Raw genomic sequence first — 22491 nt, 5'->3', positions numbered from 1 at the left:
AGCTTTCTGTGCTGCAGCGAGTTCACACCAGGCACTGTACGAACACAGATAGATGGCCTCAGCCTCAAACAGCTTTCAGGGGGCAAATAGGTTGTTTCCATCTCTCCCGACGTGAGGGTCAGCAAGAGGCCAAGGCATTGCTCACAAGACAGGGAAGTCAGAGATACACAGAGGGTGCCTAGCCAGCCCGGTTACTATCACAAAATGGCAACGTTCAGCATTCATTTCTAAGGGATCACAATTCCATAGGTTACTAAGAACTTTTACAGGAAGTTTTGGATTTATTGCAATAAATAACAAGCATGTACCCCCCTGATAAGTGCTACTGTCCTGGATTCAGCAGTAGCAGTCATTTTTTCCCCTTTTTAGTAGCTGGTGCAGTGCTGTGGTTTTGACTTCTGGCCTGGGAACAGTGCTGATAACACCAATGTTTTTAGTTACTGCTCAAATGTTTGGTCTGACCAAGGCCTTTGTGAGCCTCATGCTCTGCCAGGGAGGAGGGGAAGCTGGGAGGAAGCAGAGACAGGACACCTGACCCAAACCAGCCAAAGAGGTATTCCATACCACAGGACGTCATGCCCAGGATGTAACTGAGAGTTACCCGGAAGGGCTAAAGGACTGCTGGGTCTGGCTAGATATCAGTAGGCAGGTGGTATTGTATTCTCTTCCCTTGTTATTTCCCTTAACATTATTATTATTGGTGGTAGCAGCAGTGATTTGTGTTATACCTTAGTTACTGAACTGTTCTTATCTCAACCAGTGGGAGTTGCATTCTTTTGATTCTTCTCCCCATCCCTCTGGGAGCGGGGGGAAAGAAGAGGTGGTTCTGATTTACAACCTAGGCTTAAACCATGACAGTTCTTTTTGGTGCCCGATGTGGGGCACGAAGGGTTGAGGTAATGACAGATCTGGCCAGAGTGTGTCTGATCATATTTGTGATAAGCATTCATTGCTTTGGTTTAATAATCACTTTTTACAATGCTGATCTATTGGCTCCCAAAGTTTTTGTTCCTGATCTCACAGTTTCAGTATGTTGTACATTACTTAGACCCGGTATTTGCTGTGTTAGTGTTTATCAAGTGTGTGGCTTGAACTAATGTTCCTGTCTCACTGTACTTTATGGCAATGATTTGTAATACAGGCGGGCTCCAGCAGCAGGGCGGGACGGACGTGGCCGCGGACTGGTACCTGGCCGTCCAGCTGCTCCTCACAGTCCTGGCCCTCGCCCTCGCCTCCGTCTGCGTGAGGCCGCGGGGAGCCGAGGGGGAGCGGCCCCGGGAGCCGGTGGTTGCAGAAGCGGCCCGGGAGAGCGGCCCTGGGGACCAAATGGTAGCGGGAGCAGAGCCGGAGGCCGCAAGGGGACGGCTGCCGGTGGAGGAGGTCGGGGTGGTCGAGGAGCGAAAGGAGGAGGCTGCCGAGCAGCTGAAGAAGGCGGCGGAGGAGCCGAGCTCCATGGCCAAGCCCAGCCCTGCGGTGTCAGAGAACGTCCCCTGGCAGCTGCTAACAGAGCCCCGAGAGCCCGAGCCCGAGGAGGATACGGAAAGCAAGATTCCACCTTTGGGAGCTTCAGCTGGGTCCAGCCTCAGGCACCCAGGACAAGTGGAGGATGCAGGAGATCATGCAGCATTTTCCATCAAGGTGGAGGAGGAAGATCTGGACTCAGAAAAAGAGAAGCTGGTGGTGAGAGAGCTGGCAAGCACAGGAACTACACCAGCCTCAGTGACAGTACAGCAGCATCATTTGAGAGTTCTGAAGGTTTTGAATGGCCTTTGGGTACCCTTGGGACCTTCCTGCTGATTGCGATGGGGATCAGCATGTTAGCACACATACAGAATATGTTTTACCCACCACCATTTTGTCTGATCTCAAAAGTTAAGCAGAGTCAGGTTTGGGTCTTGTCTAGGGTTAGACGACACCATAGGAAGACCAAGAGGTTTTCCCCAAGGCTGGACAGTCATGAGTGGCAGGGCATGTGGGTCAGTATGGGCAAGTATCTACTGGGCCCTCCAGTGCTTTGGAGTCCTCGACTTGTCCTCGACAACAAGTTGTAGAAACTGGTGAAGGGGGGCGAATAATTTCGGGCCCTGGTGGGCCCATGGCACTTCAGGCCATCAGAGCAGAGATTCAACATAGAGATGGACTCATGATCAAGGGGTGGACTTAGCAATGGACACTATTGCCCAGGTTATTCATGAGTGTGAACACTGCACACAGCCTCTCCTGCTCTGAAATCCTGTTACAAGAGATAGAGCCCGACATCATGATGCAGATGGACTCAGCAGCTTTATAGGGTTTGGTCCATGCACTAAGGAATGATGTCTCTCCCTCCATCTGTGTGTGCATGTGGATGTATATATATATATATGTATATATGTAAGAGCAATGGTATATTGAAAATGTGGGATCTGAGCATGACATAAATGGTACAGAATAAGGGGTGGATAATGTCCTGGATTCAGTAGTAGCAATCATTTTTTTCTCTTTCTTAGTAGCTGGTACAGTGCTGTGATTTTTACTTTTGTCCTAGGAACAGAGCTGATAACACTGATGTTTAGTCTGAGCAAGGACTTTGTGAGTCTCATGCTCTGCTGGGGAGGAGGGGAAGCTGGGAAGCAGAGACAGGACACCTGACCCAAACTGACCAAAGAGGTATTCCATACCACAGCACGTCATGCCCAGGATGTAACTGAGAGTTACCCGGAAGGGCTAGTGCACTGCTGGGTTGGGCTAGGTATTGGTCGGCAGGTGGTACTGTATTCTCTTCCCTTGTTATTTCCCTTATCATTATTATTATTGGTGGTAGCAGCAGTGGTTTGTGTTATACCTTAGTTACTAAACTGTTCTTATCTCAACCGTCACATTCTTTTGATTCTCCTTCCCATCCCTCTGGGAGCAGAGGGAAGGAAGGTGCAGGGGGGATTAGACTGCATGGTTCTGGTTTACAGCCTGGGCTTAAACTATGACAGCTATACTCCTTGGTTTACCCAACCAGGTAGCTTGCTATGTAACGTGTGACAAAATGCAGCTACACACTCCACTGTACTCAAAGCCTTGGCCCCTAGGACTGTTCCAAGCAGCTCACTAGGCTGTCTTTTCCTTGCTGCCTGCCCAGTTTCTTCTGCCTGCCACCTCTGTTTGGGTTGTTGAACAGCTGCTGCAACTAGCACTGTTCAGCCAGAAATGCTTGCAGCAGCTTGTGTTTCAGTCAGCAGATTATCATCTGAAGCATCTAAGGCTACAAGAATAATTATGTGAAGAAAGATGGAATGTGTAAGAAATAGGTGGTTGCTTGTAAATAAAGCACAAGGGTACCTGGCCACCCTCTGCCAGTGCTCTGCTGCACCTTCCACCTGGTTTAGTAGGCAGACTTGGTTTTGTCGTGGTTTGAACCCAACCAGACAGCTTTCACTCACTCCCCCCCCCACTTCTTGCCCTCCCCCTACTCTCGGAGGGACGGAGAGGAGAATCAGAAAGAATGCAACTCCCACGGGTTGAGATAAGAACAGTTTAGTAACTAAGGTATAACACAAATCACTGCTGCTACCACCAATAATAGTAATGATAAAGGAAATAACAAGGGAAGAGAATACAACACCTCATCACCAGCCAACCGATAACTCGCCCCCCAGCCCGACCAAGCACCAACTGATACCTCCTCCAACCCTGCAGTCCACTCTAGCCCCTTCTGGGTCCCTCCCCAGTTACATCCTGGGCATGACGTGCTGTGGTATGGAATACCTCTTTGGTCAGTTTGGGTCAGGTGTCCTGTCTCTGCTTCCTCCCAGCTTCCCTCCTCCCTGGCAGAGCATGAGGCCCACAAAGTCCTTGGCCAAACCAAAACATCATTTTTATCAGCTCTGTTCCCAGCTGAAAGTTAAAACACAGCACTGCACCAGCTACCAAGGAGAAAAATGACTGCTACTGCTAAACCCAGGACAGTTTTGCATATGGATGTCCGCAGGGATTCATTTCAACCTGATTGTACTCACAGCCTTGCTGACACCACTTTTGCCAGTTGTGTCCCCAGGACCCCTCTCTGATGTCCCTCTGTCTGGTCTGAGCACTATTGCGCTTTGTCATCAGCATCACCATCATGACCAGCAGGTCAGGGGATGGGATTCTCCACCTCTATTCCACTCCCTTGAAACCCCACATGTACTGAGCACACATCAAAGCTGGGATAGGAAAAGCCCTGAGCTTTTCACTGAATGTGGATCATTTTCTCATTGAAATGATAACAGATACATATGTACAAGTGAAAAAAAAAAAATAATTTCTTCACCCCAGGGTTCCCAGCATTGCTGTCTTACATCGGTTCTGCTGCACTACAGCTCCTCACCAATCAACAGATTGTAAAGTTAAAACAAATCTCTTAGCAAATAATTAGCATTCTCAGAGCACTCGTATCTGTAAGGTGTGTCAATAGACTGATTAAGAAATAGTGTAGATAATGTATTATATGTGTGTGCGTGTATGTTGAGCACACAGAAAGGAAAACTCATGGGTTTTGGGGCCAGGGGAGCTGCTCAGCCCATATGTCTCTCTCAGCTGGAGACTCGCAGGGATCCAGCCTTTTCTCCAGGTCAGGGCTCTGGGTGGCCTGGCTGAATGGTCCCAGCCAGGAACCAAGCCTGGTGGTGCCTCATGCTTCTCTGTTCAATTTCAGTGGAAAAGATTTGCACTTATGATTCCCCCAGTCCTGACATCCTTGCCATAAGCATGTCACTGCTACATACCACTGAAAATACCTTTTATACAAGTCTAACTCTATGTATATTCATTATTTCAGTTTCTCAGCCTTCAGGTTTGCCTCTTGCAGTGCTCTCCAATCATTTACTGCTCTTCCAGAAATCAGAGCCTGAAAAGTCTAGAAGGTTGAAGAAATGTGTCCTTATTATGAGTGAGATTCGTGGAGAAGGCAGCAAAGAAGCAGAGGAAAGAGTTCTGTTCAACACTTGGGGTGGCTCATTTTCAGTATACTGTTAAGCTGCTATAGCATAGCCTTGTCAGAAAATATAGGAGGCTTTCAGATACCTGTTGATGGGTTGTTTTGAAAAAGTTCAAACACTGAAGACATAGATGCAGGCAGAGTAAAAATTCAGGGGGAAAAGGAGCTATATTTAATCACAAGGAGCTTTAGTTATCTCCGGTCCTTCACCATGGTCCCACTGAATCCCTCTCCCAATATCTTACTGTGATACCTTCCTAATATACTACTGTGAGGGTGATGAGGCCCTGGCACAGGTTGCCCAGAGAAGCTGTGGCTGCCCCATCCCTGGCAGTGTTCAAGGCCAGGCTGGATGGGGCTTTGAGCAACCTGGGCTAGTGGAAGTTGTCCTTGCCCATGGCAGGGGTGTTGAAACTGGATGACCATTAAGGTCTTTTCCAACCCAAACCATTCTGTGATTCTATAATCTCTGAGCATCTGAGGGATATCCTCAGAGAGGCTGGAGTCTGGGATGGCCTGGTACTGTAGTGAGGAGCCAGGTCTGATATGGGAAGTCCTGCACAGGCAGCATGCACTGGGCAACCTCCTAGAGTGGGCATAATTACTTGTGATTACCTATCTTACTCTTTAGCCTATATATTCTTATATATATATAATATCTTACTTTTTAGCCTATATATTGATTTGCTTTATTTTTTTGTTTGTTTGTTGTTTTGTTTTGGTTTTCTTTCAGAAAAATTCCTCTAAGGGCAAAACATTATGTGCACTGGTGAGGGTTGATGGAAGACATCAATGTGGTTGGTGTGGGCAGCGGCAGCACACAGAGCAGCTCTCAGGCACCATCCTGGCTAGCCCACACAGCTCTGCAGGCAGCCATGCTGGCAAGCATCCCAGGCTGTCACAGCACAGCTCTGGTGCTTCAGGAGGAGTAAAAGCAAAGCTCATAGAAAGAAAACTTGATTTTCTAATGGCTAGTTTTTTCTTAGAAGAGCTGGAGTGCCAGCAGTGCCATGTGCAAGGTGAGCTGTGATTAGAAAAGAAAGACAGCCTTTGAGCTGAAGGAGTTTGTTGCTGGCTGTAGTTCACTGATTTTATATAGCTCTTGGGCCTATAAAGCCAGTGTCTCATTTTTTTTTTTTTTTTCCACTTGTGGCCTATTTCCCTTTCAGGTTAAAGTTATCTCAAATGCTCTTTTTCTTGTCATGGGATTCCACTTCGGGCAAGACTTGTGTAGCCAGGCAAAGGATTAGTATATTTTAAGTCTCTAATGCTGTCTGCTCATGCTCATGTTTAAAGCAGCTGTAACTGCAGGAAGGAGGTGGCTTTCCTCTCTGTCAAAGTTGGGATCAAACAGTGCTCCATGCCTTTCGCCTCACATCCCAGCTAGCCAACTGCCTGTACCTGAATGCCAAGCACAGAGTGATCCATCAAAAATGACTAAAGGGGATCTAAAATGCTTTCAAAAAATACATTCAGAGTCTTATTTCACTGATGAGAAAGTCACAAGCCTGGCACAGACAGAAAAAGGGGCTGCCACGTGTGAAGCAGGGTGTTCGCTGAGCCTCATTCCCTGGCCAAGTGAACAGAGGTTTTGTTTTCCCCTACACTTCCACATTGCTCTTACTGTGCTAGCTCAGTTCCTCCTAAAGTAGGAATTCTCCTCCAGAAAATTGAAATGAGAAGAATAATGTTCTGAGTCACTGTTGATAGCTCTGTACCTGTCCTGGGTTTAGCAGTAGCAGTCATTTTTCTCTTTCTTGGTAGCTGGTGCAGTGCTGTGTTTTGACTTTCAGCTGGGAACAGAGCTGATAAAAATGATGTTTTGGTCTGGTCAAGGACCCTGTGGGCCTCATGCTCTGCCAGGGAGGAGGGGAAGCTGGGAGGAAGCAGAGACAGGACACCTGACCCTAACTGACCAAAGAAGTATTTCATACCACAGCATGTCATGCCCTGGATGTAACTGGGAGTTACATGGAAGGGCTAAGTGAACTGCAGGGTTGGAGGAGGTATCGGTTGGTGCTTGGTCGGGCTGGGGGGGCGAGTTATCGGTTGGCTGGTGATGAGGTGTTGTATTCTCTTCCCTTGTTATTTCCTTTATCATTACTATTATTGAAGGCAGTAGTAGTGATTTGTGTTATACCTTAGTTACTAAACTGTTCTTATCTCAGCCCATTGGAGTTGCATTCTTTCTGATTCTCCTCTCCGTCCCTCCAGGAGTAGGGGGACTGCAAGAAGGGGGGGGGAGTGGGTGAACAAGCTGTCTGGCTGGGGTTAAACCACAACAGCACCTGATCCACAGAGATGGTGGGGATTACTGCAAGGTTGCTCCTCTATACAGAACACTTATTCAAAGAGTTTGATTAATAATTCAGAACACATTGCTCAATTACATAATATTTTCTCAACCATTTCTTGGTGGAATATACTCTGGCACTTATGGATATTTTCTTGCCTTTTAAGTCTAATGTATTTGTAAATGAATGCTGGCCAGTTTCAGGACTTGAGGAAACTGGGGAAAACAAGAATGAATACTCTAATAGATTTGAGACTACATGTGAACCATATTTTTTAAAGCATCTTGCTTTAAAGTAGGAGAACAGAAATGTAAAATTGGACCCAATCTATGAACTTTTTTGGATGACAGTGGAGTTGAGACCTCATGTAAATGAGCATCTCTCTTCACATGTTACTGGACCTCCATCACACTACAAAAAGTAGCATTACTGTCTAGCCAAAGGTTTTTCCAGATATAAAATTTAATTGAAAACCTGTTGTGATAGGGTATATCATCTTTTCAAGATGGCAATATTGCTGTTGTTTGTGGGTTTGGTTTTGGTTTATTTTGTTTGTCATTTTTTTATTTATTTAGGTAAACATAAGACAAAATTATTAAAAATAAAAAATATTATGCTGTTTTATTTTAATAAGTCTTCTTTTTAGTAGTCCTTGAAAAGTAGTCTTAAAATAGTTACAAAAATTAGAGTTCGTATATTTTAATGTTACTTCTTCCGGGCATCCTCCCAAAGACAGGAATATTACATATTCTCTTCCACTACTGTAGTCAGCAAATATATATGTTTTGCATCTAATATATATTAAACTTTAATGTTTTATAAAGAAAATCCAGAAAGGATTACATATATTCAAACTTTTAGCCAATCATGTAGTTTTTCTTTCAGTCAACATGTCTGTCTACTTTCCTCACACAGATGCAATCAGTTATATTATTTTAGAGACTGCACCACTGATTAAGGAAATTATTATTCTGGACTCTGAGAAGCCTGTCTCTTAAATAGGCAAAGATTTGTGTGGCCCTACTTGCGACAGCTGCTACTGAATATGTGGTTTTTTTTCCAGTAATGAAAACATGGCATTCCCCATGAGTTTGCATGACTGAAGAAATTTAACTTCTTTTCTTTTATAGCTGAACTCGTTTACTCTGTAGACACTTTGTTTTCCTTTGTCTATACCATTTAGATTTTAACGAATCATAGAATCATAGACTGATTTTGGTTAGAAGGGACCTTAAAGCTCCATTTTGGGAGGGGGCAGGGACATTTTCCACTAGACCAGGGTGCTCCAACCTGGCCTTGAACACTGTCAGGGGTGAGGCAGCCACAGCTTCTCTGGGCAACCTGTGCCAGCGCCTCAGCACCCTCACAGTGAAGAATTTCTTCCTAAGATCTAATCTAAATCTTCCCTCTGTCAGTTTAAAGCCATTCCTTCTTGTCCTATCCCTATATGCCCTTGTCAAAAGCCCCTCTTTATATGTCTTGTTGGCCCCTTTATGTACTGGAACGCTGAATGATGACACAACCTCCATGCATGGTGATTCCCTGCATACTGGGAAAGATGAGGGTGCAAAGATCTCTGAAGAAGTCCTAATGCATTTTTCATTCTTAAGTAAGGCTACTTCACTTTCCCTCTTGCCTTGGAGTGCAAGAAGATAGCAGTGCTGCCAGAGCCACACTGTTAGATGAAGGTGCCCTTCAAGGAGTAGGACATCTGCTTTTTGGGCAAAGGCTGTGGGAAAATGATGGCTTTTCCCACAGAAGCAAGTGACAATGTCTTGAGCGCCTGCAGATATGAACATCCTCGCATTCTGCAGCCAGCCAGCCGCTTGTGACGGGATTGCCTGCCACAGCTCCTTAGGATTTCCTGTCCTTCCTCCATAGGCAAGACCGCAGCACATCTGCCATCTGGCAGAGTTGGCTGTGCCCTCTGTCCAGAAGGCTAGAGCCTGCCCAGGCAGGGCTGCACCGTCTGGAGTTGCAGCTGAGCCCTCAGTCATGTCATCTCATTCAATGCTTATTAAATTACCATAATTTAAACGTCAAACCCTTTTGTCAGTGGCAGTAATATTTTATGAGCACAGGAACAATGGCATGCAGGGCTGGAAAGGACTGTTGGGCTACCAACTCCAGTGCCCTGGGATGGCAGCAATTCTTCGTTTTTATGAAATCATTGAGCATAAAAACAGAGGTGGTGTCTGCACCCACTGCTCCACTTGGAAGACTACTCATGAATCTGAAAGCTTTAATGTTTGGGAACCTTCTCCTAATAACACTGCCATACTTTGAAGAATGCATTTATTCATGGGCAGTTTATTACCATTTGTTCTTATGCCAAAATTATTTTTAGAATAAATGGCTTTTCATCCCTCCCTGATGTTTTCCTCTTGATATGTTTGTAGAGAGCAATCGTTCTTTCTCAGCCTTTGCTTATTTAAGGCTAAAGAAGCCAGCCTCATTAGGCTGCTCTTGTAAAGACATCCTCCACTCCCTGAGGGGTGACTCTCTGTGCATGTTTCAGCCTGAATGCATCATTCTTCTGATCATTTCATATGGCAGGCTTACCATTGCTGTGAATACCTACTGCCTTTCTTTGCATGATCATTGCACATAACCAGGCTTTCCACTTGGCTTTCACTGTTATTTTTGTTCCCAGTTGCCCTTCTCCTTTCCTTTCCCACACAGTATTTTACTTTTCCACTTTGATTAGTGTTCGTGTTTTCCATCTTTGTGCTTCTGGCACATCCTTCCTTCCCAGCCCTGAGCCTTCCAACCCCTCCTCTCCTGATGTCCTACACTCACTGCCCCATAACCTTTCTTCATCCTCTTCTCAGAATCCTGTTAGAGCTCAGCCATCAAAACTAACACAAGGTCTATAGGTTTTGCACCTTCTGTACACTTTACCAGGTACCATTACATACACAGCAACTTCTCAGCTGAAGTCAACCCCAGAGCTTTTGTCAATATTTCCTCTCAGCATTGACCTAATCCTAGTAAGAATTCAAATTATTGTCATTAGCACTAGAATGAGTGTGAGGTCTGCATACAAAAAGTCCCTCAGGTAAATAATGAATCTACCAGCTCCTTCTTGTGCAGTAGCTCTTCTGTTCCTGCAACAACCCTGTTATTCTGTGCTGTTTCCTTGTTCTGCTCTCTGTGTTTTTTGTTGAATTTAGATTTGACATGTAACAAAATCTGAAATATCTAAATCCTTTGTGAATATGGAGATCTTATTTTTCAATATCTGCAAGAATGACCCTGCTTCTGGATGCCTGGAGTGAGGCGGTAGCTGCCTGGCAACTAGTTTGGTGGTTTCCAAGCAGGTCACTCGGTGGTTCACACTGGGTTTCACTTGTCATCTACTGAGGCATCAAGCTGCAGCCAGTGGGGCCAGAGTTCCCGCAGGTCCATCCTCTCTGCCAGCATCTGTGCTCAGCTCAGTCTGTTACAGGGGGCAAGGATTTTTCCATATATAAACCCACACTAGTTTTAATAAAGTGTCTTTTTTTGCCCTGGAAATTCAGGTTGTTTGGCTTTGTCTGAAGTGAGAAGTAGCTACAGAGTCATCTTTGAACCATTTGCTGTGAAAAACAAAACTTGCTGAACTGAGGACTGCTTGGAGACGTAATGCCAGCCTTGGAGGAGCACTTTCTGTCTCCTTTTTAATAGTCAGGCTTTGTACTGTAGTACAGTGACCGTGAGCGTAACCAACAGGAATTTAAAAGTGCTCTGTGTTTTTCATTTGATAGCTTAGCAGTCACTTTTTTTTGACCTCCAGTAACACTGAACACTGAGGTCTTTTTTTCCCTCGAAGATAAGAAAAGACACTGGAGAAATCTTTGATCTCAAAAGGAGAGTAATATTACTTATTTTTCCTGCTAGCTGACATCTTTCAATTATCTTCAACCTTTACTGAACAATATTCTCTCTACCTCTCTTGGCATTTCCTATCATTTCAGTGTTGCAGTTAGGAGAAATTCCTATACCACCTACAGGCACAAGATCAGCTTATTGATCAAGATGAACTTATTTAGTTAGAAGGTAAGCGTTGAGGAAAAAAACCCTAATATTGAGAAAAATGGGTCCCATTGCTCCAGTGCCCCTTCCTAAAGATGTCAATAACTGCACATGAGATCCAGGGACCCCTTGGGAAAGTGACACCCAACCAGAGTATAGCACTGCATTACCTGAGCAAGGACAGGAACAGGGACAAGGACAGGCTCCATCTCCACTCTAAAGGGCCATCTGGGAAGTCTGGTGATGGAAACCTTGTAAGAGAACCAGTTTCCCTTTCTCAGTAAAGCAGAGTTTTTCAAATACTTGGATTGTGGTAAGCACAACATACAGGCAGCTGCAATTATAAAAGCAAAACAGAATTTTATTTAAGTGACACGTGGTTTAGCATGAAGTAAAACCACACATTTGCGAGGAAACAACTGCTGAATAATATCTGTGAACAGAACATGGGAAAATTTTACTAACATTAGTTGTGACAGAAGATTATTTGTAGCTGTAAATATTTTTATTCATTTAGTCACAATTCTGTACATGCAATTTTAACACTAGTACCAATGGATACCTTGAACCCTATGTTTTCTCAAAAAAAACAAACAAAACAGGTTGGTTTTTTTACAGGGACCCATAAACACTTTATTTCAACTAGTTTATCCAGCTCCAATTATGTTTTAATTAGCCAGATTCACTTCTGCCCTCTCCTGCTATGAATCTCAGTACTGCCTGTGATGAACAGTTAGATATACAGGCACGTTTTCAGACCTTTGGGATTTTCTGCCAGTGGAAAATGGGTAGTACTGGCACGTTACACAGAATGAACTCATTTGGTTGTGTACAGTCAGGATCTGTAATTATGTTCTCACTGACTTCAACAGGCTTTGACTTTTGTCTTCAGGAGAGTTGGAGCAGCAGGCCCTAATTCCTATAAAATCTTGGTTCCACTGAAGTGACTAAGATCAAGTATCAGTGAAGCAGAGACTTTGTGCTGTACCTCTGGTAACAAGGTCAGAATTTCATATACTCATCCCACAATGAATGGGTCTCTGAAGGTCAGGGTGTTTACAGGCATTTTTGTCTGGACAGGATACTCCACATGGTTTCATGCATCTTCCCAGGATAAAGATCTTCTCAGTAAGTCCAAAAACCCACAAAGAAGCAACATGAGAAACTGGAGCAATGCTAGAAGACATCAGGGAACTACCCAGGCGGCGTGCACATGTGGCAAATGATCTCTGCCTCTGAGGACAGTCATAGATGTGGCTGGCATTATACTCTTTCAGGCTGATTCTTGTAACACATATGAATTGATAAGGGTGCAGTTACCCTAAGGCAGAACCTATTAAGAACAACACAATGCATCACTTTATTCAACATGAGTTTACCTTATATGAACCAGTGGAGCATTTTGCTCATTATATTTAGTGCATCCTGTTCAAAAATTATTGCTTGCTAGATGCAAACAGGATTTACCTAGTGTTAATGGGACTTTATAGGTGCAATGAGATGGAGTTGAAACAACTGGGCCCTGAAGGTTGTGGTCAGCAATATGAAGTTCAGCTGAGGGCCAGTTGTTAGTGATGTATCTCAGTGATGGATACTGGGGTCAATCTTGTTTAACATCTTTGTTAATGACATGGAGGATAGGCAGATGCCCAACTCAGCAAGTTTTCAGTCAGTACAAAACTGGAAGAGTGGCTAGTACACCAGATGGATGTGCTGCCATCCACAGAGACCATGGCAGGCTGAAGAAATGGGCTGAAAAGAACCTCATCAAGTTTAACAAGGGGAAGTGCAAAGTTATATATTTAGGGTGGAACAACTCCAGGCACCAGGATAGGCTGGGGGCTGCCCAGCTAGGAAGTAGCTCTGCAGAAAAGGATGTGGGGATACTGGTGGACAACAAATTGTGTACAAGCCAGCAGTGTGCCGTAAAGGCAAAGATGGCCACCACCGTCCTGGGTTGCATTGGGCAAAACATGGCTGGCAGGTTGAGGGAGGGGATCCTGCCCCTCTGCTTCACACCAGAGAGACACATCTGGGTGCTGGGTCCAGTGCTGGACCCCCCAGTACAGGAGAGACCTGGGGTTACTGTAGTTACTCCAGAAAAGACCCACAAAGATGGTGAAGGGACTGGAGAGTCTCTCTTATGGAGAGAGGCTGAAAGAGCTGGGACTGCTCAATCTGGAGAAGAGAAAGCTCAGAGGCATTTTATCCATGTATAAATACAGGGAGGGAGTGTGTACATAAAAGAAGAAGTCAGACTCCTGTGGTGCTAACTTCCAGCAAAAGACAATGGGCACAACTTGAAACAAATAAAATTCCTGAAGGCAGGAAAACACTTTTTTGCTTGAGGGTGGTCAAACAGTGGAACAGGTAGCCCAGAAGGCTATGGAGTCTCCATCCATGGGATATTCAAAACTCAATTACACCCAGTCCTGGCAACCTGCTGTAGGTGACCCAGTGCAGCAGGGGGTTGGTCAAGATAACCTTCAGAGGTGCCTCCAGCCTCAGCCCTTCTATGATTCAGGAATGGAGCCTTAGTTTTGTGTTATTCTGTTGACTGAAATATTGGCTAAAATTTTTAAAACTGATAGGAGTCCTTGTTTCACAAGCTCATAATGAGGCATTAGTGCTTAACTTTTTATAGTTTGAGAAGTATGCCAACAGCCATAATCAGTCACAGACTAACGTTCCTTAAATGCACTCCAAAAGAAACTATAAATGCAATGGCCAGGTGAATCCAGTAGATAAGAAATAAAACCAAATATAAATACATCTTCCCTGCACACCTTTGCTTTGGCCAGCTGGCACTGGCTTCTCGTGGAAGTCACCCATACAACACCACCCCCACTTCCACTACCAAAACCTTGCCACGAAAACCCAATCCAGTGAGAGATATATTTATCTTTTGCTTCTGCATTCCATTAATATTTGAAGTTTAGCCTGAAGCCATCAGAGTTTTGTATGCTCACTATCAAGTTAAAAACGGATTAGTTGTTGCTTTTGGTAATGCAAATTGTGAAGAGGGCATCCTGTCCCTTGTCAGAAAGTTCATCTTCTTGTCACTTCATATGTTAAATATGGGCATGGGCAATTACTCACGTTCATAGCTGAATGCATTCAATATTTCAGAAGCTAAAACAAAAGAGTCTCTGTTCTACTGACCCCAAGGTTGTCAATTCTGTATTTAACTGCCAATACCTTACAGAGCATGGCAATAATATCTGAAAAATTAACTGATGTTCAATCTTTCTATTTATTTTCTGCAGTAAAATATCTGAAATAATCATCTTCCTGGACAGGCAGAAAAGACAGAGCTTTTTTGTTTTGTATTTGTCTGCACTGGAGCACTGATTGCTCTGCTCTTTGGGAAATGGGTTACATGAGACAGAGTTCACCCTGTGCGACAGGAGTTGTACAGACTTGGGGTTTTAGTGTATGTCTGAAGGAGTGTGTGTGTCTGAAGGAGTGAGTTGCACTTGCTCTAGTATGTGTGTGCTCCTGCAGAAAAGGGTTTACAGTGTTATGGACAATTAGTGGTGTGAATTTCATTCACCAAAACTGCATGTTCATCAGCATAATTTGAGCAGATAAGTGGACAAGTGTTTAACGTTATTGACAGAGAAATAGAGCCATTACTAGGATGAACACTGTGCGCCACAGATTAGTGCATAACACACTGCAGACACTTAGCCTGGGAATTCCACTCTGACACAAAAAGAATTTGGTCATGACACTAGATTTAATGAGCTTTGTTGAAGAAGTGTCAAGACAGGTTTAGTGGCCTCCTTTAATCAAGAGCCTTAACTATTGAAGGCAAATAAAGTCATCCTTCAAACTTTAAAGCTTCTACATGCACATTATCCATTACCATTTCTGCTCTTATGGAAAGAACGTGCCTCTAGGTGAATTATCAGAACAATTTATTAGCAGTCATACTCATTTTAATTGTTTTCAGTTGTTTTCAGGATGGTAACACCTAAACAGTTCTATCTCTGCTGGATGTACCATAGAAATTTCATACACGTAGCTGACATTAACGGTGTGTCTGAACCTTACTTCCTCATCTTTCACAGATTCCAGAGAAACAGTGCAGGGACTGCCCTACGGTCTGCTCTCCCCACAGTCTGAAAACCCTGGACAAAATAACACATAATCATGCAAGACCCTGAATACCCCTGCATTACTTCGTGCTTGAACAGGAATAACACATTTTTAAAAGCAGCTTCCCATTTAACACGTGACATCATTTCACATTTTAAGCATGACCTTGCTGCACCTTGTTTCACCCAGGAGCATTGCCCAAACCCTCTCCCATGGAACAGGCACCCAGGCTTTATGCCGCTGAAAGGAGGCAGGTGCTTGGCCACCCCACCACTTGAGCTCCCACCAGTGCAGGTGGAGCTCTTGATGTAGAGTGTACGATCCAGAGAAGTCAGATGCTAAGAAGGGAGCCAGACTTTCTGCCAAAGACCTAGACAGCACTCATTCTTTTAAAAGAAAATTCAGAAGACAAAGTACTGTTGTGCATCTTTTATCCTGCCCTTCTCTGTCAAAGCTCAGTGGTTAAAGCTCATGTGAGCCATTGGAGGTGCAGAATAAATGCCTTTTTTCATCCATGCAGCCCAAAGAAGTGTCCTTTCAGGTTCTTGGCAGGATGGGGCCCTCAGTGACTCATCTACAGCTCTTTTACTGGACACACTACATGAAAGCCCATTGGCTGTGGGAGAAAACATGACTTGAAACCTAACATGATTACTCCTGTAGGAAAGGAAGACCTGAGCTCTACACACCTTTGCATTGAAACATTACATATTTTGTCCAAACATCTTTAACACACCCTATTCTCTAAGTTTATTATTCTCAGCTCCATTTGTGTTCTATTTCCTTCTTTCTGTCTCCAACTTGTAGCTTCAGCAAGAGAAAGCGAACATTTGTCTAGGCCTGACCCCACAGAAAATAATGGTCTGAGGTTCCTTATGCAAAACAGTACCAAGGTGTTGTAGTCAAGTGTCAAACACCTGCACCGTTATGAAAGGCGAGAAGAGCATCCCTCTTTGCCTTTGTTTTGAAGGGACTGCAAGCTACTGCTGCATTTTTGGTTAGCTTAGTCCACAAGGCACAGACGTACACTTTTGTGCGCAGGGTATGAGCAATGTTGACCAGTGCTGGGATGCTGGGGCTAGTTTAGCCACGGAAGGCCTATCTGGGGCATGCTCAAAGCTGACAAAGACCATGGTCCTCCCCACACATCTGATGACACTGGGGGTACCACAGATATTGACAGACCAGGCTGGAGGGGCTGAATGTGCAGGAAAATGCGTAAGCATGATGCAGCAGTCAGATGAACGCACTTCTCAGGTAAAACCCATCTTCTTGGAAATTGTGCTTTAAAAAGAAGTAAAATTTAGACATGGAACAATTGATATCTCTTTCTATTCTTTCACTTTGGCATACTCAGCAACAGCAACAACAAAATTGCTGTGTGTTATTTGCAAACAGGCATGAGATAGCTTACTTGTGATTCTGAAACAAAGTCTCTAAAGAAGCTGTTCAAAGAGGCAACAACAGGACATTACAAAGATTTTCAGAGTAAGAAGGAAAACTATTCCTTTTAGGAACTGTGTGGATTTAAGAAATGCATGAAATCTTTTATTCAGAAGGAATACAAATTCTATAACCAGCTTTTTTGGATTTGGATCCAAATCCAAAAATCAATGACTTAATACAGAAAATACAGCAGCTCAACCCTGTTTAGTCATCCTGAAAGACACACTGCCTTCTCATTAGGGAATTAAGATATTACAGAAAAGGTACCCTGGCATCCTAAATGCAAAGGAGGAATTAAAAAACAATCTTTTCCTACAAAGACTTCAAATACTCAAGGAGATGTTTTGCTGCTGCATGCAATGCAGGACAGACACCATGCACTGTCTCTTGTGCTGCTCATATATGAGTGGAATGTCAAAGCTTTCTGCAGCCACCCTGTCTCTCACTGCAGAAGCTTGATTTAACCAAACCAGGCTTGTTCCCAGTACACTTCTCTGGTGGACATCACTGCCAAATCACTAAACATCTCACCATTCAGAAGTGTGTTTGGTGCTGAAATGCACTTGCAGGGTGCAGGCACTGAGGGGTGGGGTGCACATTGGCACACTGGTTAGCTTGTACCTTGCTTGTAAGGGAAAGCGGTATGTCTGGGATGTAGGGTATATGTACTGTGTCCTCACCTTGGCTGTGCAGAGCACTCACAGGGGTAACCTTCTGAAAACTCACACTTGGCTTATTGAAGAGGTAAGAATATCAGCAAAGAAAAATAAAAGTAGTTAAAGAAGATCCACCACTCAAGAAATATGACCAGTATATATGTGAAATTGGAAAAGCAGTATGTGTTGGGAAGAAGTGCTGATGGTCCAAGGTTTGCTTTCGTTCCAAAGGAAACAGTTTAAAATGGCAAACTGAAAATGCTAATTAAGAAAGAAACATTTCAACATCCGAAACAAAATGTTCAAGTAAATGACATGGTGAGTGGAAATGTTTATGTTTGAACTGTCACTTTGAAATCAACATTGTCCTTCACTTTGAAATCAACATTGTCCTACACAAAAAATTCTCATTTGAATTATCTCACACTTTCTCCTGATGATGAAACTTTGTCTTCATTCTGCTTTTGTGTTTCCATGCCTTCGCCATGCAGCCTGGCAGAGAGCACTGGCTATTGCAATGGAGTGCCAGAATCATCCCAGCCTCCCTGCTCCAGACAGTGGCAAGGAGACTCTGGGCACTCTTGTCCCCATTTGGCACCTCCTTCATGGCCCAGAGGTGATTCCCCAGTGTATGGCATCTGGAGGGCTCTCAGGCCATGAACCAGGCTCATTTCATCTGGACAGCTGCAAGGAAAATCACCCTTTTTTCTCCTCCCTTGTGAATTATTGTGGGGCAAACTTGATGGAAGTAGAAAGTCAGGCATGCCAAAACTCCAACCTGAGCTTCCCATAAAAGTATTTTTCAATTTTTTTTTACCTGTACTTCTGAAAGTAAGTTTGGGGGTCTTTCTTCCCTTTCTGTGGTTTTTATGAGAGAAAGTGGATTCCATGGTACAGCATTTAAGCATTCTCTTTCCAGAATGCTTAAAAGGAAATTTTAATTTCATAATTGAATGTATAGAGAATTATAACTAGGAAACCCACATGTGGAACAGTGGAATTTGGAAAAAGTGGTCTGGTTTGCTGTATTATGGAGAAAGCCATGGGATTTCAACTCTGCTTTGTTTTGGTGACTTTTCATTCAGATGCCCAAACCTGTAGAAGTGTGTAAACACATGTTTGTGTGCTGGAGTGTGTGCACATGTTTATTTGTGCAATAAGGTGTGTTACAGCCACCAGACTGATTTTCCCAGGCATCGCCTTGGAAGTGCCATGATTGTTGCTCTTTGAACCATTTAAGCTATTAACTGCTGCACAGCATCATATTTATCTTTTTTTTCCTCAGGACTTGATTGAAACAAAGGAGACTGTTTGTCAGGGAGAGTTTCATGACTAACTTAATCTTAGCTGCTGGAGAGATGGGTCCAAGCTCCACAATTTGCAGTGCTGCCAGTTTGGATGTTGGTCTCATGGTGCAGCAGCAGCCTGCCTGCAACACGACCCCTTTAAAAGCTGGTTGTTCAAGAAAGCAAAGAGGCAAGGGGTTAGTGCACGAGTATGTTCCACCTGACAAGAACTGTTTCTGTGGATTAAGGAGAAAAGAAAAATCACTTCCTTTTGTTTTGCCAGGAAATTCAAATGACTTAAGATTTAGTGTAACACAGGATCTACTTAAGTAGTAATCGTTCTTTGTTTCAGACTACACCAATTTACAACTGGAATGCTATGGCTGTCACTGAAAATGCTTTGTAAATTTATTTCCAGGCTGCAGGAAAGTGAAGAAGCACACAGACTACATTTTAAATACAAATTGCTTCAAGGTACAATTTGCTCAAATTGCTGTAATGTACATTATGAATTTAATTTTAGTACATTTCTGCTATATAATAACCTGATTTGAAAGTATAAATGCAAATTAAATTTAAATAACCTATAATTTTTATGTGATGTGATGTTTCATAAATATTTACTATGGGCGTCTTATTATTGAATCAACTAGTCCTTAAACTGTGTAGATAGTAATAAAGGCAAAGTCATCTCTTACTTGTATGCATTAAACTTGTAATTGACAGTATCTGTTTGTTCTTCAGCTATTCTTTCAAAAAAAAAAGGTAATCATGGCAGCATCTGAATGCCTCACAGTCTTTAATACATTTATCTTTCTGCTTTTCTCTAAGATAAGGAAGTGCTTTTATCACCATTGCACTAACCGGGAAAGGAAGCAGAAGCAGGCAGCATTTAAGATCATTCAGGTGCCCAACAATCACGGGAATTGATGGCAGTTAGCACTAAAATGCGTGCAAGGAGCTGTGTCCAGGTACCTGTAAAAGTATAACAGATAAACAAGGGAAGGGATGCGACAAATTGCCATTGATTCCAGCAGTTGCTGGAGGCTTGGATGGTCTCAGACCCAACATGCTGACTGCCCAGATCCCCACAAAGCGGGGAGAAAAGCAATGCAGACTCCCTGTCTTATGCTCCCAAGGCAGGTTCTCTGACGGCTGACTGCTCTGCAAAGCCCTGCTGGACACAGCACCCAGCCATGCCACGTACATGCATCACTTTCCCCTGTTCATCCAAACAGGCAGAAAGGAGGTCCAGGGGTTTCAGAAGTTGGGAATGCACAAGAGAGGCTTAAACAAAGTGGGGTAAGAGCTAATAGGTTTTGACTGCATGGCATTTTGATAACCAAGTGACGCTCAAGGGCTGTCCACAGGACAATGAACCACCAAGGCGCAGGTGCTACAGTGCTTCCCCAGCCAGGGGGGAGCGGTGGAACCTTCATTTCCTTTGGCCCCAAGCCAGGCCCTATGAGGTGGGCACCAAACTGCACCATTGCCTGCAAACACATCAAGTAGGGAGTGCAAAATAGGTCTAACTCACAAGCTGAAAGAAGTTTTTGCTTGTAAAAATTCCCTCCAAAAGAGGAAAATAAACCTCAAAGATAAGGCAGGATGGTATTGACTAATGTAGGTTTTAAAATATGCTTCTCTCCTTTACTGAAAAATAAATTAAACAAACAAGGTGTATCATTGTAGCAGCACTGATTATACTGCAAAGAAGTAACTTGGCCACTCTGGGTTACCTGCTGTCAGGGATGGTTACCTGCTTCCACTGTGTATGTGCTAAGTTGTACTTTTCACTAATGATAATACAAAGCTCTTGAAAGAATCTTAAATGGAAGGTTCACTTTGATGTAGAGTCTTCTAAACAAATGAGACCACTTTGACTGGGCGAGTATTTAACCTGTAATTGAACAACAATATGGAATAATAAAATGATAAATCTGATACTGTAAACAAAATAACAAATGCTTCCATAAACAGCTGGTTTAGCAGACTGGTGTTACCCTTTTTCTCTGCAAAGGGAGGGCACAGGTTCTCCTAACCTGTCATTTCCAGCAATGCACCCATGCAGCATTTAAATAAGATTTACCTTACAGATAATGCTTGCAAAAAAGGGCACATTTTGTACAAAATTGCGGGTGTTTTTCTAAACTTAATGATGACTTTTCAGAAATGACTGGTATCTTTTCTGGTGTTAGTGACCAGAAGGACTTTCCTATCTCTCACTCTAAATTGTAACTGTATTGGTCCACCTGTTCTCGATGGCAACCTAATATTTTACAAGTCTTCAGTCTTCTTTTTGTTTTGTTTTGTTTTGTTTCCTTGTGCTGTATTCCCACTGAAGATCTAGGGGTGGAATGAAAGCTGTAGAAAGCCAGAGTAATGAAGTCCACTGACCAGGCTTAAAAACACAAACAAAAATCCCCATGAACTGCCTCCAGCTTCTGCTAATTTCTTTATCAGCCAGTAATCCTTTGTTTTGCCTGTTGAGAAACCGAATCACCCCTGATAATCATAGAATCATTGAATGGCTTGGGTTGGAAGGGACCTTAAATCTCATCCAGTTCCAGCCCCCCTGCCATGGGCAGAGGCACCTTCCATTAGATGAGTTTGCTCCAAACTCTATCACAACCTGGCCTTGAACACTGCCAGGGATGCTTACAGCTTCTCTGGCCAAGCTGTGCCAGTGCCTCACACCCTCACTGCAAAGAACTTGTTCCTGATATCTGATCTAAATCTCCCTTCTTTCGTTAAAGGCACCTGCAGTCCAAGAGCAAAGAAAGGGGATAACTTCTATACCCATGGATCCCCCAGGAGAGTGCTGCTGTCCTGGCCTCCCACTGAGGAGTATGGTGAGCCCATCCACTCCGCTATCTCCCACAGTAGCAGCAAGCACCAGGCACCCAGGGTTTGTGTGCGATAACATGCTGCAGTTGTGATGAGGGCTTGATTAGCATTAATCGTAAGAGAAACAATGGGGTGACAAATGGTACATGGCACTGGGCAAGCAGCCTGGTCTCCTTTGCTCAGATAATATTGTGTTTGTGTAAGTAGGCAGCCTAACATAAATAAATACTCAAGCGCTCGCAAGTCCTGAAGCAGAAATTGTTCAAGAAATTTCTAGGTATGAAAAATACCCTTTCTTGCCAACAAAAAATGGAGATGAAGAGAAAGGCTGGGTGAAGACAGGCTGGGGGGCTCTGTCCAACCAGCCTGGTGACCAGCAGTAGCTGTCCAAAGCATCCAGCTGCAGGAGCTTCATGCACAGACTTTCTCATTTGGGGTATAAAGTGTTATTTGCAGGGATTATTTGAAAAAGGCCACCTACTGAAACATGACGTTCATTCAATCAAATTATGGAAGCAGGTGTTAAGTACTACCTAGAGCATTTCATGAGTGTTTCTGCAGAGAAAAAGAATGAGAAAAATGTCAAAGGCCGTAAGTTTTGTTCCATGTCACCACAGGCGTGATGTGTTTTTAAATAATGCACAGCCATACCAGAATAATTAATGACATAACTTTTCAGGATTTTGGTTAAGAGGGCCATGTTTTCCCTCACTTGCAGTTGGAGGCTGAGCTTTATTGCCCCAGATATCCTTTCTGCAGAAGCTGGGAAGAATTAGAAATGGTTACTTCTTTTTCAAGTGAATTTCTTTTAATTTTGCAACATTGCTTTGAGATATTAAGAAAGTGAGTGTTTGAACACACCCAATATGTTGTACTGCGTGATTTCATTGAGCAGTGTC

General features: G+C 43.6%; 1 protein-coding gene and 1 long non-coding RNA gene across 2 annotated transcripts in view; both read left to right on the top strand.

The window, feature by feature from the left end:
- LOC133212796 (uncharacterized) overlaps positions 1 to 22491 on the top strand; it is a 233388-nt gene that overhangs the window by 193175 nt on the left and 17722 nt on the right. The gene's annotated exons all lie outside the window — the stretch shown is intronic.
- On the top strand, positions 1174 to 1960 carry LOC133212793 (uncharacterized; the record flags this gene model as incomplete). Its single annotated transcript, XM_061354567.1, has 1 exon — positions 1174 to 1960. A coding segment is annotated over one exon (624 nt), but the record flags the coding sequence as incomplete, so codon positions are not given.

Source organism: Neopsephotus bourkii, unplaced genomic scaffold (assembly GCF_033783945.1).
Source record: "Neopsephotus bourkii isolate Nb327-2 ecotype Australia unplaced genomic scaffold, CSIRO-AGI_Nbou_v1 NB_740, whole genome shotgun sequence".
NCBI lineage: Eukaryota > Metazoa > Chordata > Aves > Psittaciformes > Psittacidae > Neopsephotus > Neopsephotus bourkii.
This window is presented reverse-complemented; position numbering and strand designations above follow the sequence as displayed.